This window comes from Electrona antarctica (genome assembly GCF_951216825.1).
Source record: "Electrona antarctica genome assembly, chromosome: 13".
Lineage (NCBI taxonomy): Eukaryota > Metazoa > Chordata > Actinopteri > Myctophiformes > Myctophidae > Electrona > Electrona antarctica.
In genome coordinates this window covers 36,249,368-36,267,782 of record NC_136794.1, presented here as the reverse complement: position 1 = coordinate 36,267,782, position 18,415 = coordinate 36,249,368, and the positions used below count along the sequence as shown (strand labels likewise).

At 42.5% G+C, this 18,415-nt stretch overlaps 1 protein-coding gene across 1 annotated transcript in view; it reads left to right on the top strand.

Moving 5' to 3' along the window:
* Positions 1-17,210, top strand: part of kiaa2012 (KIAA2012 ortholog) — a gene marked incomplete at its 5' end in the record, with an annotated part of 35,048 nt that extends 17,838 nt beyond the window's left edge. Inside the window, 9 exons of the mRNA XM_079517766.1 lie at positions 1,821-2,052; positions 2,375-2,813; positions 3,350-3,515; positions 3,677-3,814; positions 5,773-6,107; positions 6,360-6,562; positions 8,167-8,339; positions 9,604-9,823; positions 16,655-17,210. Coding sequence (XP_079373892.1) covers positions 1,821-2,052; positions 2,375-2,813; positions 3,350-3,515; positions 3,677-3,814; positions 5,773-6,107; positions 6,360-6,562; positions 8,167-8,339; positions 9,604-9,823; positions 16,655-16,811 — 2,063 coding nt within the window. The 3' untranslated portion in view covers positions 16,812-17,210. The remainder of the gene's footprint in view (positions 1-1,820; positions 2,053-2,374; positions 2,814-3,349; positions 3,516-3,676; positions 3,815-5,772; positions 6,108-6,359; positions 6,563-8,166; positions 8,340-9,603; positions 9,824-16,654) is intronic.
* Between the last annotated feature and the right edge of the window lie 1,205 nt (positions 17,211-18,415).

Here is an 18,415-nt window from a genome sequence, read left to right as displayed (position 1 = left end):
TTTGTTTGACTTTGTCTATGCTCTCTTTACTTAGAGAGACTTAACTTTGTCTGGGTTAGCTTTTCACCAAGTTCAATCACTTGGTTCACACTCAGTGTACCTTTCTCAGAAAAACCCATAAATTGCCCTTGGCTCTTTTTAACACGCACATACAGCGCGTCCCTCACTGTTTTACGCCCTATCCGACCATTGCAAAAACCCATAAAATACCATTCAGACAGACAGCTAAAAAAAACTACAGGACCGTGTTTTATTTCATGTCCCTCATCACCTAATCTTGATGATGACCGATGGTTGCCCATCTTTATTCCTCACTGATAACGATCTCAGTGACCTTTTCTAGTTAAATTTATTTAGCTAGGCTGGTTATACCGTGGGTTAAACAAGCATAAATACCCTCAGTCACTTAAAGTGTCAAGAACACCTTAAATATTAAGACTGACCTCCGCGTGCCTCTACCTCGAACACTTGCGGACCTTAGATTAACCTCTGCTGGCACCACTACCTCGAATGCTTTGCAGACCATTAACTAACCATCAGAAAACTGACCTTCGCAGCACCTCTACCTCGAATGCTTGCGGACCTTAGAATAATCTCTGTTTCACCACTACCTCGAATGCTTACAGACCATTAGACTAACCTCTGAAACGGACCTCCGTTCAGACCGACATATGTAAACACGGTCCCGACATATGAGTTAATACTCAATTTATCTTTACAACCTTAAATATTCCCCCCCGATTCACAGGAACAAGATTTATAGTTTTTTGAAAAACCTCACCGTGTGCATGTCTTGTTTGTTCTTTTGAGATCCAGTCCGCTGTGCTCCTGGCCCCTCCGGGTGTTTGGAAACGCGGCTCCCCCTCGCTGTTTTCTATGTGCGGTCCGGGGCCGGTTGGCAGAAAGCCTCCGAGATGGTTAATCAGCCGACGGCAAAACACCCGAAGGGCCTGGAGGGCGGTGACCTGGATGACCTCTGCTCGCCGCGCCAATTGTTAGACCAAGATTAATTATGCACACGATGACAATTAAAAGCTCTTGGAGAAATGGTCTGGTCTGAGATGGTATATTTATTCCATGGTAAGATTGTACAAAATGATGCAGACACGAGTTCTCAGAACGAGACTCCGCATGAACATGAACAAAATCACTTTGGTTTGAATATATAAACACACAGGATTCTTCAAAAAGAGGTGGTCCTACATGACAGGTTGTTAATTACAAGATTACAACTGATTTGCTCCCAACAAGGAGTGCAGGTTTAGGCCGGAACCCATTGATGAGTTGTAGCAGGGAGTCTCCCGGCCCGATAAGATAAGCGCCTGAGAAAAAGGTGCCCATCTGCCGAGCCGAATAATATACGCTCGGCAGTGGCCCTTCTCACCCAGAGCCTCTGACCTTGTCCTTATTTATCAGTATAAACCTTTAGACCGCGGAAAGCCTGGTTGAGTACTTTGACATGTTGGAATGTGAGGATCAACACATGCAGTAACCTCTAGCATTATATAGAAATCCCAATACACATTATGAAATGAAAAATTATAGAGAATTAATTGTATTTAACGAAAGGAGAATTAATATTCTCCTAACAGCGGCTTCAACTTACTTACTTCCCCAAAAAGGGGAAACGCTTTGCCGACGTTACTAGTTGAAGCCGCACACTAGCGTAATTTCCATCCACCAGCTGTCTAAAAACAAGGAAGAGGCGCCTGCTCTAGGCGTTTTCTTGCCGCCTCTTGGCGCCTAAGTTCGATTGGCTCATGTTCACATAGCCTAGTGTTTCGATTGGCTCATGTTCACATAGTGGTTTGTGTTCACAGCCACGAAAAAGGAGGAACCACAAACACGAGCTGACGAGGAAACAAGGACAGATACATTGAAAGAAACGAGGAAGGATGCTAAGCAGGATGTTGGGAGAAGGAGGGAGCGTGTCCGGAGGGAGGAAGGAGGAGTGAAGGAGGAGGAGCCAGGAGCAGGAGGAGCTACAGAAGTGGAGGAGGAGGAAGAGTCAACCCAGCCTGCCAGCAGAGGGCAGCACAGTGGAGGTCAGAGGTCAGTGGAGGTCACAGTTAGGGTAATTTCAACACAGTTCCAAAGACACAAAGGGTGTGTCTCTTTTAACGCAACACACAAACACATTATGAAACTATGGGCGCGTTCGGAAATACCGCACCAGAGCGATCGCCTGTTAGTTTGCATTGCACAGTGTACTCAGCACGCTATTTCCAAACACGCCCATATTCACAACATCACAACCTAGCATTTTCTGCATTGTTCATTTTTTATTCAACTTTTATTCAACCATTTGTACGACTGTGTGACAGTCGTACAAATGGATAAACAGTAGATGAAGCATAACTCTTTCTCTGTGCAGGAGAGGAGTACTGAAGAAGACTTGTTTGAACACCAATGAAGAGAAGAAGAAGGGTAGGGGAGGACACGGCAAGCGACAGGAAGCAGGAAGTAATGATCCTGATCCCCCAATCAACAGCCAGAAGCACAAGGAAAGCATCAATCACAAAGCAGCAGAGACCGAGGAGAAGGAAAGCATTGATCACAAAGCAGCAGAGACCGAGGAGAAGGAAAGCATTGATCACAAAGCAGCAGTCCCAGGAGAAGGAAAGCGCCAATCCCAGGAGAAGGAAAGCAGTGAAAGCACCAATCGCAAAGCAGCAGAGACCCATGAGAGCACCAATCACAACGCAGTAGAGATCCAGGAGAGCACCAATCACAACGCAGTAGAGACCCAGGGGATGGAAAGGTCCAATCACAACAGAGCAGAGACCCAGGAGACGCCTACAGTCCAGAATGTGGTGCGAGTGATTGATTCTGTAAAGGAGCACTAAGCACTTCACCCATTTCCAACTTTATCTTAATATAATAATTATTGGTCCTCGCTAATGCTCATTATAAGATAGCACCATTTCTGCAAGTCTCATTGGTGGATTACGGACAGTTCAGAAACCTGCGTACCAGTGACAACATTGATGGGAATTCCAAGCTAATAAAAACTACAGCCATTCTTTTCCTGGAAAGTCTGCATGCTGAATAGAAGCCACGGCATAAAACCCAAACGCTGCAACGTGAAGCTGCTGAGGCAGAGGCTGTGGCACACAAACTGATTATAAACAAGAGCTTGCTGCAGCTGGCAATTATGACTGAGTTATTTTTGTTTATTTGTCTTTTTTTCTTATCTTTGTTAACAAATGATTTATTTTAAATTATAATTTAATCCTTATAATTGTGTTTTCCCAAAAATGGGTCCTGATCCGATGTTTGGAAACCGCTGTTTTAGATTATTTACACATTGGCATTAAATGAGACATTTTGTTTGTTTGTTTGTTTTTAGAAGAAGAGAAAGATGAAAGGAGAGAGAGGAGCGAGAGGAGAACCAGGGATGAAAGCGGAGAGAGGAGGAGGGAGAAGAGCAGCAAGGCAGACCCTTCCAGAGGAGGAGGTGTTGTCCACTGGGAAGAGGACAAAAAGGAGGAAGAAACTGAAACAATTTGTTGTTGGTAAAGCTGAACAATCTATAGCAGTAGTTCTGTAAATACTTTATAGAACATTATATTTAGAAGAATGCAGTGAACGTACAGTGAAACTCAGGTCTGTGTTATAAGTATAGAGGGTCTACAGTAAGTGGTTAAACTAAAATGATAAACTAAAGTGATTTCAGGTAAACATAATGATGCTGTACCAGTAGAGGGCGACAACATCAAACAGCAGGAACAGGAAGAGGGTTTAGTGCCTCTCAACCTCAGCCCCGCCCCCGGACAGACGGACTCAGACAGACGCACAGACAGTGGTGGAAGAGGTACTACAGATTTTGTTTTACTTAAATAAGCACTTCATACCATTTTTTTCAACAGCATCTTCATATAATTGGTCCTCACAAATGCTTATTAGAAGATGGCACCATTTCTGTCTGCCTACTCACTCTGTGTCTCACTGGTGGGGTGTGCGCCTGCTAGGGTTGGATACTGGTACTCTCTACCAATTTGACCGGTAGAAGATTTGAGGCATCTGTAGCCCTTTCGCCTCTGTGAATGGGAGGGGTGTAACAGTCTATTGTTGGGGTGGGAGGCATCCTTAATGATACTAAGCAGACCAGCAGCGTTGTTTGTAAATGGACTCAATTGTTGTTAATGAGAGCCTATTATATGCTGCACAGTTTTCACCACCCTCTGCAGTGATTTCCGCTTCCATACCATCAGCGTAAATGTGGACCCCCAGAAATTTGAAGCAGGTGACACACTCCACCTCCACCCAATCGATGAGGATAGAGGCAGGCTTCCCCTTTCTGCTCCGCCTGAAGTCCACAACCAGCTCCTTTGTCTTGGTGGTGTTAAGGGCGAGGTTGTTTTCAGCGCACCATCTCACCTGGTGTTGTACCTCCTCCATATAGGCACGTTCATCATTGTTTTTGATGAGGCCAATCACTGTGGTGTCGTTTGCGAACATGATGACATGGTTTGAGCCATGTACAGGAATGCAGTCAAAAGTGAAGAGGGAGTAGAGGAGAAGACTCAACTTTGCGGGAGTGTTCAGGGTGATGGTTGAGGAGGTGAGGCAGGCCCGCGGGAAGTACTTTACACTCGCAGGGGCAAAAATGCGCGTGCACACGCATCATGCACGCGCATTTTCGCGCATTTTCACGCGCAAACGTGGCCTTTACTTTCCCTCTCCACACGCAAGTTATATGAACGAACTGACACAGGCAATTGACACCAGGATAAGGTGCCAATACTGTGATACAGCATATTTTTTTCTTCTTCCCCTCCTGTTCGAGGGGGGGCTGTGCCTGGGGGGAGGGGGTGCTACAGCCCCCCCAGCACCCCTACTTCCCTCAGCCATGAGGTGAGGTCACCTATCCTGACCTGCTGGGGTCCGTTCACAAGGAAGACAAGGATCCAGTTCATAGAGTATATAAAAGGATAGAGACTGAACTGGCGCGAAGCTCCGCCCCCCCCCAGCTATTCATGTCAGTGGAAGTTGCTCAGTGGCGTTTTGAAGCACCCGGAAGACTGCCGGAAGTACCGTCTCAGAACGTCTACAACCGAGCGCTCAATGTTAAAGCCCAGCTGCACAGGGTTTCCCGGTCATGAATCCACGGGTCCGCCTGTAGTCCCTCCTCCTACCACTAGGGCCCAGAGCTTCAACGTTGAATAGCCTCACTGGCCCCTTGATCCAGTTACAGATACAGAGCAGGGGGTCAATGTCAAGGTCAGTGAGCTTTTTAATCAGTTTGAAGGGCAAGTTGTCAGATGCACGTTTATGTGGAATGGTTATTGTGACAGATCTACCAGTGAGAAAAAAGTTACTTTTGTTTAACATATTCTTATGTTAACGGCCAGCATTTTTCATTTGGAAGGATCCACTGGAACACGGAAACCGGATGTAGACTAACGATGTGTGTTGTGAGGGACTCTACTATTAACTTTCACTCGTAGAAGACACTGTGTTACCGCGGGCGTCAGTTCTTTGGCTGTGGGCCGTTGAATAAAGCTTATTCTGACAAAGGGTGCAATCTGGGAAAGGAATCCGAGATAAAGGCATCTGAAAAGATGTTTACAACGACGAGTGGATACGTGCGGCCATCTTGTGTACGGTACATTTTCTATTTACTGCATTGCCTAGCAACTCAATGCTAATGTATTTAGCATTACGACCATGAGCTATCATTAACCACTATAAAGGACCATTTGACGTAGACCTCTGAATTAAGAATGTGTTAAATACAGTACTTTAGTTACTTTCCACCACTGTCAACAGACAAAGATGGAGACATTGCCATGGAGACAGACCTCCACGCTGCTGGCGTCCAATCGGCATTCTCCCAGCACTCAGCTGACATCACTGACGTCCAATCAGGAGACTCACAGCAGTCAGCTGACAACACTGAGGTCCAATCAGAAGTCTCCCAGCAGTCAGCTGACGTCACTGACATCCAATCGGCAAGGTCCCAGCAGTCAGCTGACAGGAAATCCACTACTTCCTGTGCGGAGGAGGTGTGGCCGCTGTCATCCCGTAACCGCCTCCTGTCGTCCTCATGCTCCGTTGTCATGGCAACGGAGGAGCAGCTGATGTTGAACACAGTCGATCCAGAGGTCGCGCACGCACACACACACACACACACACACACACACACACACACACACACACACACACACACACACACACACACACACACACACACGTTTGTATTACTATACTTGTCAACGTTTTTGGACAGTGATGTTATGAATTCCATTTGTACAATATTTTGGCATTTTTAACCGTAGATGCCCACATCCGAAAATAAAAGGTACTCCAGGTGCTTGTTAAAAGCTCAATTTAAACTTTTGGATCCTTATTTCCAGGTGCAGTTGCGCGCAGCGGCACCTCAGGACCAGCAGAGGGCAGAGATGGCCCAGCGAGCGGAGCAACGCAGGCAGGAGGTGGAGAGGAGGAGGCGGGAGAGAGAAGAGGAGGAGGAGAGGAGGCAGCAGCAGAGGGAGGAGACGCAGGAGAGGATGAGGATGGAGCTGGAAGAGGAGCAGAGACACAGAGCTGAGGCCGCCAGGTTCATTTGATTGATTGCTTGATTGATTGATTGAATACTTAACAACTTTGTAAACAGTAAAGGTAGTACAGTCAGAGGTTATGCTAAAAGGACAACACAAAATAGAGGCTATGTGCGTGACATCATCATACCCGGAAGTTGGCAAAAAAAACGTTCTGGCCTTGACAGCCCATACATCCAAAGTCCTATCTGATTGTATTAAACAACGTTAAACTCACCAACAAGCTGTACGGAAAGTTTTTGTTTCATAACAATCCCCATAGACATGGCATGAGCTACTTTCTGTCAATACATTCCATGCAGATGATTATTGTTATAAGTGTCAGAGTTCGGAAGCGCTCGTTTTCTGCTGCCTCCTGCATTTTGTGCAATTTAGAAACGGTGGTACGCAGGACCGGTGAGTGATTTCCAACGAGCGCTTCCAAACCACCCGCTTTGAATGTTATCAAGCGATAGAATCACACTGTAGTCAATGCATCAGTAATACATACAATACAATGCAATGCATATTGGTAGAAAAGACAGTAGCAGTAGGCGTTCACATTTCTTATAGAGCAGTGGTTGTCAAAGTGGGGTCCCCATACTAGATGATTGATCGTTAGGAACCAAATGGAGCCTAATCGGGCCGTAATTCTGAGTGTACAAATGGAAGCAAATGGACCCGTAATTATTATTATCCGTAAATAGTTATTACAATAGTATAACATAATATCACATAGAATGTGTGATATAATATAGTAGTAATTCACAGTCATGGAAAGCCTCACTCTGCAGCCGTCTGGGGAGTTTGTGATTACAGTGACTGTGTCAGTGGTCTATTTATAGATCAGAATGTCCCAGCGCGCACGCACACACACACACAGCTGTGTGGAAAACGTTGCGTTGTCGGCAGGATTCGAACCTGCGCGGGGAGACCCCAATGGATTTCTAGTCCATCGCCTTAACCACTCGGCCACGACAACTGTGGTGCCATGTAAGCTATGTGTTTATTTGTAAATAATAGTAGATTAACAGCATACATTACAACTTGTCACAATGTGATAACTGATGGATAAGTGGCTGCTGTAGAATGCAGGGTATACTGTTGCAGACTTCCCCTATTATTACTAACACATGAGCTCCAAATGGGGGCACCATTTCCCCATATTTTATTGATTCTTCATATCAATGGTTTTCAAACTTTTTGTGCCCAAGGCACCCCCGTGTTTATAGCAGAAATTGCAGATCTACAAGCTCACAATCTGAGAAGTGGGAACCCAATTGGCAAAAAACAAAAGAAATCCTTTGAATTTCTGTTCTGAATGGCCCTGCCGACAGCTTCAGTAGCACAGCTCAGACTCTGTTCTTATAAGCTCACAACGCAACTGTGCTATTTTGACTATTTTGATTGTGTATGAAAACGGAGCCACCAAATATTCTGAACTTACCGCGATTCTACCAATAATCATATTCTTTGAGACACACATCCGAGTTTTTGCGGGGTCAAACAAAGAACCACGTGACGTTGATCCCCTTCCCCTATTTGCTCATTGTAGGACATGACATATGTAGGCAGAAGAATAACACAGAGCTCACGTTGTTAAAGTGTCTCCCTTGGTTCCAAGACAGAGGAGGCACGCAGAGGAGGAGGAGAAGAGAAGGCGCGAGGAGGAGGAGATGGAGAGAACGGCACGCGAACGAGAGGAACAAGAGAGAGAGAGGAGGAGGCAGGAGGAGAGGAGGAGACAGATGGAGAGACTCCAGAGGAGGAGAGAGGAGGAGGAGAGACACCGTGCGGGTGAGAGAGAGAGAGAGAGAGAGAGACAGAGAGATAAATTGTTAACAGTTTGGCTCAGCACCAATGACGGAGAATGTGCGTTACGTTATGTCTAAATCTGAATGAAATTGTTAACACATAAAATTATAACAGTGTTAATTCTGAGAGTAGCCTGGTCCTGGTCTTTTGCTCTGTGTGGAGTCATCTTTGTGCAACGGAGATAGGAGTGATGCCAACTTATAAATCTGAGCTTTAGTTGGATGGTTCTTCCATGCAAGGATATCTGGACACGCATGAGGAGTCTTGTGTATGTTCCGCCAAGACGATCCAGAAATTCCTTATTCTTTGTTCATGTTTCGGCACTATAAAGAAGTATAGTTTCCATACAGGCTTTGAACCGGTTGGCCTTGGTAGTTCTTGAGAATGACTGCCATATAAGATGAAGATGTAGCTTATTGCAAGCGCTCCAGGCCTGCATGTCCTTTCCTTGTCAGGGCACACAATACATCATTTGTATCCTCTCAGAGTTAACCTTTAACCTGTGTCTCCTGCGCAAGTGCTGGACATTTTTACCACTGAGCTAATTCAAGTAATTTGGTAGCTGTGTCGCTGAGTCGGCTCAATCCAACTTCGCAACCTTCGGCACGGCAACTCACTCGCTTTAGCTTGCTATATCTGTGGTGCCTCGCATGGCTCAAGTTTGCTTGAGACGGCGCGCCTCCGTCGCAGTCAAAAACTATACCTAATCGGCCAAAAAAACTGTCCACAGTTGTTGTAGGCGAGGGATACCGGAGAACTCGCCAGTTTACCAAGTCGCCAATTCTCCATAAATGTCGTTATGCTAACATGCTGTCTTCATCACTGTAGTATGTCAAACTCACAGATGTTATAGTTAATTTCCAAAGTGATCAAATTATTTTGTGCAATTAAATGGTCAGCTAGATGATGATAAAAAGGTGAGTATGTGAATACCATGGCCTACCATTTCAGGAATTGTTTACTAATGAATTACATTGTTTATTTGTTTCGGTACTTTGGTGTTTAAACTTTTAGCATTCCTACTTTCTCTAGTGCTAACTCTAAACAACTATCCTCTACTCTCTTTCAATTCAATGCAATTTAAATGAATGTGAAGTAAAAAGAAATGCACAAAATTGCGGCGAGTTGGTAAACTGGCGAGTTCTCCGGATAGCGGCGAGAGGCACTTCCACGTTGGCCACAGAAGCGGGCTGTGGTTATAAGCATAAGCGGTTTAGGATATAATATGTCTGTGTTTACCCCACAGCTGAAGCGGAGCGCCTCCACGCGGAGGAGGAGAGGAGGAGAGAGGAGGAAGAGGCAATGCTGCAGCAGATGGGGGAGCAGGAGAGGGAGGAGTTCCTCCTCAGACAGCAGGAGCAGCAGGAGGAGAGCAGGAGGATAGAGGAGGACAGGAGGCTGAGGGAGGAAGAGGCTAAACTGTGGGCCCTGCAGGAGGCTGCGCTGCAAGCACAACGCTTTGCTAGGTGTGTGTGTGTGTGTGCGTGCACATGCATGTGTGCACTGTGCACATGAGAAAGAATGAGTGTGTGTGTGTGTGTGTGTGTGTGCGTGTGTGCGTGCGTGCGTGCGTGCGTGCGTGCGTGCGTGCGTGCGTGCGTGCGTCTTTAATTTTGTAATAGTAGGTGTTTGTCCAGAGCATTAGTTTAATGGTTTTTGGAATTAAAAGTGCTGTTGTCGGACCTTTCACATCTGATGTAAGTGCATGTAATCTCCTCTCTGCAGACAGAGAGTGATGGAAATAAAATTCCGGCGACCCCAAGGATCGTATTAATGGATAAAAATAAATTATATCTATTCTGTAATGCTAATTAGAAAGGACTGTAAATATATATATACCTTCAATAACCCAGCAGGGAGACCAAATACCGTGCTGTATTTACCTTAAAAATGAGTGAGTAGCCCTTTAAATCTTGAATGACAGTCACTCTACCATAAAAAATAGAAGGATACCTTAAAAACGAATTGGAGACAGACGAAATAAAGTTCTGAGAGGAAGTTTAAGGTTTTAACTGTAATTTTTAGTAGGTAATAAAGTCAATTTACATAGAGAATGTGCTACATGGTTCAGATAATAATAATAATAGTACAATACATCACTATAATTTAGAGTATTCAATTGTTCCAATATGGATCCGAACTCCCCCTCTTCACAGCATCTTCCTGGCTTATACTGCATCTGACGTCAGTTGTTGATAAACGTTCATTGGCTCAATAGATTGTTCATTTCCGCAATATCCCACGGTGGTGCTCGTTGTCGAGCACTCATTGGACCAGCACATGGATGATGAGACTGGTATCGTGACATCTTCCTTGGTTCCGTCATTGATGACCATAGACCGGGAAAGCGTGGACGCTGGCGTTGCTATGGCAACCTGAAGATAACATTCTTTCCCTGATAGCTGTGAACTCTTTAACAGAGAAATGGCCGGCTATCTACTTTCTCACTGGGCACCAAGGTCAAATACATGTCTCAAATCAAAATAGGCCTCACAGTATGCGAGTTAACTTGCCTGGGGACAGACAGTATGGAGACCGAATAAGGAGTCAACAAGATATATGATATAAAATCTGAATGTGGCGTCAGGAAATCCATAATATAAATATGATAAAATAATATAAAGGATAATATAGGGCTGAGATGATTAGGCACGTGGATGGTGACATGACATAAATAGGATAAGGAGAACAACCCGGAGTAAACAGGCAGTAGGCTAAGAGTAAAATGATAAAAAGGGCAAGATGACCAAATATGACCTATATGGAACACGGACTGGGCCCAAGTTCTATATGTGTTGAGCAACAGAATATGATGGAGTGGCCAACTTGACATGACGTGTAAACAACATGTCAGAATTTATCTATCAACTCCGCCCTTAGTTTACAAATAATGTCAAGGTGGCAACAAAATAAACCTACTTAAAAATGGGAAAAGGTAAATTATAATTTATGGAATTTAGGATGTCCGAATGTGGAAAAAAAATAAAACAATTAAAACCTATTTTTTTTTTAATAAAAAATAATAATAATAGAAGCATAAGCTAAGCAACTAGCAACAAAATAATTATATAAATGTACCTAATAATTGAACAAGGTGTTGTAATGTAGAAAACCTCAAATGACTTTCCCTATACCACAACAATAGAACTGATTATTGATTGAATGGTGGATCTGAAAAATGAGAATGATTAAGAAAATAGGAAAGATAGAAGCGGGGAGAAAGATGTATGAGATTACAGCTACAAATGGGATTGGGTGTTGAACAAATTGGGATGGTAAAATATATCTATATATCTAAATATCTACATTGAGGTAAGGGGCATTGAAGTTAAGGTAAACAGAAAAATACCATGTCATGTTCCACCCAAAAATGGGTCTTTATAAAATGAATGACCGAAAACAACCTAAAATTTGGAGCCAAAGGTCAAATGGACCACAGGACCTGCATCGACATGGGGGCTTCGTCAGCCAGGTGCACTAATCACATTCCTTCAGATCACATCAGTGGGTCACATTTCAGGGCTCTCAAACAGCAAACGACAGTAAACTTAAGAGAGGCTATCCTTATGACAGGAGAAGTTAGTGAAAAGTCAAAAAATTTAGTCTAGGGTCCTGTGGAAACGTTACTAACATTATCACCCACAAAGGTGGGTTCTCATAGCCAACAGGCCTGGATACAAGTCCATAGGATCTATGTCCATGTATCCTCAAAATAATTTTGACAAAACTCACATGAGATGGTATATTCCTCATTCCCTTTATTCAATACTTCCTGAGTCCTCGTCGGTCCTAATGGGGAGGCACACCAGTTCCTTGAGAATGGATGAACAGAATGAAAGGGGAAAAATTAAAACATGTTTTGGAGATATGAACTGGGAGATATGTGGAAGAATTATTGAATTCAGAATGGTAACTTAACTATGGGATAATGGCAATGGAATGCCACAGCAGAGGTTTGGTTCTGACTTCTTTGACTACCTGCGATATGAATATCAGAGGAGAGAAAGGAGAGAAAAATACTTTGGCCAAGGCCCAATATTAATATCAAATCAATAACATCAATAAAATAAGTTACATTAAGTTATGGAGACAGTGGATGTCCATGGTAAAAAAATGGGAAAACACCCTAAAACTGAGAGTGTCAAAAACGGTATAAAATTAACCTTGAGTGTCATGAATGGACTAAATTTAACCTTAAGTTGGGAAGGCTGCGTTCCCGATTGGAATGCACCCAAAACTGGGAGGGATGGTGATAAGATAGCTGTTTATATAACAAAGAAGCAAGTGTTCTCAAAACATAAAAACAAATGAAGAAAATAAGAAATGGAAGGACAATGGGTGAAGGGGGGAGGGGGTGGGGGGAAACAAAAAAACAACTGTACGAGTATGAGTGTGGTTGGTGCAAAAATAAAAATAATGATTGAATCAGGGTAATAAAAAATAAAAATAAAAATAACCATTAGAGGCATGGTGAAATAAAATTAACCTTAAAGGCATGGTGAGGTAGAAAACATAACCAATAATCAATAATTACTAATGAACTGACAGTACTCACTATCACTGGGTTTCCAGTACTCAAGGCTGAGGTTCAGAGAGAACAAGAGAGTGCACTATGACCCGCATATGTCACTCACCTTGATCTCCTGAAACCCCGCCCTTCACGTCTATACCAGTGATAGTGGTTCTTGAAATCCTGTGGGTGAACCATAAAGAAAACAAAATATCAGAATTATACAGGGAAAAATATCAGGTGAGAATGTATAATAACAATGTAACTGGGTGTTTAAAAAAAAAAAAAAAAAAAAATACAATACTTGAGGGTTTACTGGCAGGCAGAATTCCATATAGGAAAACTATAACACGTGGGTGAGACAGGTTAAATCATATGGGCAAAAACATGACTAATAAATGATAAATTTAAACAAATATTTGCACCGGTTATAAATTGACTTTCACAAAAGTCATAAAAAGGTGTTCCTCGCAGAGGAAGAAAATCAGACAACCCTACACAAAAACACGTGACAGGTTAAGCCTCTCGATAAACTAGCAGATAGCACTTCATGGCTCCTAGCACTTAATGGCCAAAAATAGACGGTCAAATTGTCTCGTAGTTCACGAATCAGCAAAGTATACGGGAGTGAAGAGATGGCTACCCTCAACACTCATTCCCCCAGTGCTAACTGGTATGTCAGAGACATCGTACCCATAAATGGCAAAATAGGCATTAGTTGCCTATAGCCGGAAAATATGAAATGGAGAGAAAATTATAAAATAAATGCCGGTATGAAAGTGTTCAAATGAAAGAAATGAAAATGGGCTACATAATCTCCCTCCTGTAGTTAAAAGAGAGGAGAATATACTTAAAAAATGAATGGAAAGAACAGTGTGATCTGTTCACTTTGGAAAATGGTGAAATGTTTCTTTAAGGGGAAAATAATTCTAAAGGGAGAATAACTAAGAGTTAAATACTGTTGAGGGTCACGGTTAAGATAAAATAAGTACCCTGTTAATCCTCTACTGTTCCGGCCTAGAAGAGCAGAAAATATAATGGTAAGAAAAGGTGGCCCAAGCAGTGTACTCCAGCAGCTAACTGTAGCACAAAGCTCTGCCACACACAGCATGAAATTAGGAGAGGTATAGCGAAACTATAGATATGGGACCTGTACATGTCCTGAAACAAAGTTGGATATATGATAGACAACCTATTGTGACCATTCGTTAGCATGCAGGAGAAAATGAAATTAATTAAATTGGACAAAATAAATGTAGTAATAAAAAAAATGATAAATAGGGAGAATAAGTTCTATCTTGGATTTTAAAACAACAAACAATTTAGAGTCTAGTACCAGGATATCAGCAATTTCGACTTTGGACCCTTCCTGGCACATAATAATTTAGTTTAAGTGTTCAGGGCATTCTGCGATATATCTCCTATAATTAACCCATCCTGACGCTTATGGACAAGCACGTACATACACACATTGCACACACATCACCTACAGCAGGGCATGGATTCACACACACTGAGACAGGGAGAGAGAGAAAGAGAAAGAGACAGACCCAGCGTTATCCCCGTAAATCTCACCTGGAGGGAGGACAGACAGAGACAGACCGTTCTCACTGTGCATTTCACATATGGAGGGAGAATAGAGAGAGACAGACATATGTCAGAGACATATGTCACTCACACTATGTATTTCACATATAGAGGGAGGACAGAGAGAAAGAGACTGTTCTCACACTGTGCATTTCACATGAGAGATATTACGCAGATAGACAGACAGGGCTGCTCTTTCAGGCATACAGACACAAAATAGGATACACTGAAATGTGTACCTAATGTTACATGTAATATTATGAAAAATATCCAGATGTAATCTTAAGGCAATGATAAAAAAATGTAAATGCAGTAAAAACTGTAAAAATAACTATTCCTAATACACTTCTGAAGTTATAAAACAAGATGGCGTTCCCACAGCACAGACTGGGAGGGGGACACGCACGCACACACACGCACATCACATTCAGGAGGGCATGGATGGACAGGGAGGGAGAGACACGCACGCACACACGCACACTGAGACTGCACTGACATGCATTACAAAGTAAGCGCACGCTAACGGGAGTGTAATGGGAGACACAAAACAAATGTAGATAAGAAAAGCGTAAATTAAAACAGTCGGACAGGGAAAAAATCGTCTCAGCTGAGGAGGGGAACGAGATAAATGAATCATAATAATCATTAAACTATCTAGTAAAAAGCAAAAGCTACGCTATGCCACAGCGCTAAATAAATATATTGTTGTTCACGTCGAAGGAGTCAAGATGGAGAGCAGCTCTTCAAACGAGGCAACACAAATGTCTAATTAAAAAAAGAATTATAATGGGGGAAAAAAAATGGGGGGAAAAAAACTGTAAATTTGGAAAAAAACTGATTCTTTTTTCTGTCCCCCTGTCTAGTGATTAACACTTGCAGGGTTCTGAATCCGGCTCGATCGACCAATTGATGGAAATAAAATTCCGGCGACCCCAAGGATCGTATTAATGGATAAAAATAAATTATATCTATTCTGTAATGCTAATTAGAAAGGACTGTAAATATATATATACCTTCAATAACCCAGCAGGGAGACCAAATACCGTGCTGTATTTACCTTAAAAATGAGTGAGTAGCCCTTTAAATCTTGAATGACAGTCACTCTACCATAAAAAATAGAAGGATACCTTAAAAACGAATTGGAGACAGACGAAATAAAGTTCTGAGAGGAAGTTTAAGGTTTTAACTGTAATTTTTAGTAGGTAATAAAGTCAATTTACATAGAGAATGTGCTACATGGTTCAGATAATAATAATAATAGTACAATACATCACTATAATTTAGAGTATTCAATTGTTCCAATATGGATCCGAACTCCCCCTCTTCACAGCATCTTCCTGGCTTATACTGCATCTGACGTCAGTTGTTGATAAACGTTCATTGGCTCAATAGATTGTTCATTTCCGCAATATCCCACGGTGGTGCTCGTTGTCGAGCACTCATTGGACCAGCACATGGATGATGAGACTGGTATCGTGACATCTTCCTTGGTTCCGTCATTGATGACCATAGACCGGGAAAGCGTGGACGCTGGCGTTGCTATGGCAACCTGAAGATAACATTCTTTCCCTGATAGCTGTGAACTCTTTAACAGAGAAATGGCCGGCTATCTACTTTCTCACTGGGCACCAAGGTCAAATACATGTCTCAAATCAAAATAGGCCTCACAGTATGCGAGTTAACTTGCCTGGGGACAGACAGTATGGAGACCGAATAAGGAGTCAACAAGATATATGATATAAAATCTGAATGTGGCGTCAGGAAATCCATAATATAAATATGATAAAATAATATAAAGGATAATATAGGGCTGAGATGATTAGGCACGTGGATGGTGACATGACATAAATAGGATAAGGAGAACAACCCGGAGTAAACAGGCAGTAGGCTAAGAGTAAAATGATAAAAAGGGCAAGATGACCAAATATGACCTATATGGAACACGGACTGGGCCCAAGTTCTATATGTGTTGAGCAACAGAATATGATGGAGTGGCCAACTTGACATGACGTGTAAACAACATGTCAGAATTTATCTATCAGAGAGTACTGGTGGACTTTTCACAGTAAAGGCAGCTATACATGCTCCAAATTAATCCATTCACCCAGTCAACTCACTTATACACCTAAAGTTCCTTACACAACTTTTTTGGTTGAACTACTCATTTAAGTGTCAACGGTGTTATGTCTCTCTCCTGCAGACAGAGGGCGCTGTTGGAGCAGCAGTTGTGCTTCAGACGTAGTGTGCTGGTGGAGGCAGAGGGACTGGACACAACGCAGGACATCTCCAGACCCTGGATCTACTCCTACTATGCACTGTTACAGCTGCTAGGAATGACCCCTGACCTTGACCCCTGACCCCATGGACCCTGTACTGTTACAGCGCAGCGGGGTGAAATCAGCCCTCAACTGCTTCTGACATGCATACTATAGAGGGTATGCATGTGACATCATCATCAAACCCGGAAGTTCTGCGGGAACGCCTACTGAGTGGCAAAAAAATATTTTCTGGCCTTGACAGCCCATACATCCAAACAGAAATCTGCTTGCATTAAATGACGTTAAACAACATTAAACTCACTTTGCCACTCGATTTGCCATTCACTTTATGCATGTGCATACCCTCTATAGTAGCCTGGGCAGCATTCCATTTCGGGTTTATGATCCGGTCGGGAGCGGATGGTAACTTTTGTCATGTTGTAGTCAATGATTTGTAGTCATCTGGCAGGAAATTACAATACAGAATCAGTAGCCTACTATGAATGGCAGAATTCATAGCCTGGTGACACGAGGTTAATACTATAGAGCACAGAAGTCTGACGTCAATATCGGTAGAGGGCGCTTTTATTTACTTTTTATTTGCATTGTAATCCCCATAGGGGATTTTAGATCGCCTCATATAAGAACTGTGTTTGAAAAATAAACATATCATCCAGGCCGTTTCACACTTTCACTCATATGGATATGAAGAATAGACTTTGATAGCATTTTACACAGACTTATAGCATGCTACGTAGACAGCACTAGAATTGCCTTTTATGTAGTCATAGCACTTTATAGTATATATATATAGTATGTATAGTTTATATGTATAGTTTCATTATATAGATATTCCACTGTTACGTTCTTAGCTTACGCATGTTTCATGATAACTACTTTTATGTATGTGATGTATTGCCATGCTTTTTTGTTCTTGCTTATTGTAAATCCCTCTGGATTAAGAGCGTCTGCCAAATGCCTAAATTGTAAGAATCAACTGACGCTAATGTTACTACTGCTGAATTAGTTTAATTTTCACTAGAAACAGACTATCAAATATCACTGACTGACGGTCGTAAACGATACATAGTTTGTTTACTTTTGGACCACAATGGTAACTGCCTTTCTGACATAATTAACATCTGATTAATGCATTTCTGATAGAAATACAGAACTGATAAATGTATTTCTGAACCCTAACCCCAACCTCACAAACCCTCTCACTAAGCCTAATGTCAAAAACCCTAACCCGACTGTGTCGTGGTCTAAAACTTTACTTTACTTGACCCCATGGACCCTGTACTGTAGTAGACCAGGGGTTCCCAAACAGTGGGTCGGGACCAGTGTTGGGCAAGTTACTATTAAAAAGTAACTAGTTACTTGTTACTTTACTTTATGAAAAAGTATAATAAAACTAAAAAATAGAGGTTTTTGTGTTGAGAAAAGACAAGTCCTTATCATTGTAGCAGTGCAGTTGAGACGAACCATCTAAGTCCATACTAATTCCATAATGTATGAATTATGGATAAGGGTTCAGGACAGGTAGGCCTTTTCGGGAGGGGTCAGAATAAATTATAGATGATTATTCGTCTCAACTGCTCTCTGTGGAACAATACAACAAGAGATATAGTTTACATTTGACCTGTGTGTGTGTGTGTGTGTGTCTCATACTAGAGTACTTACACTGTATACTGTATGTGCCC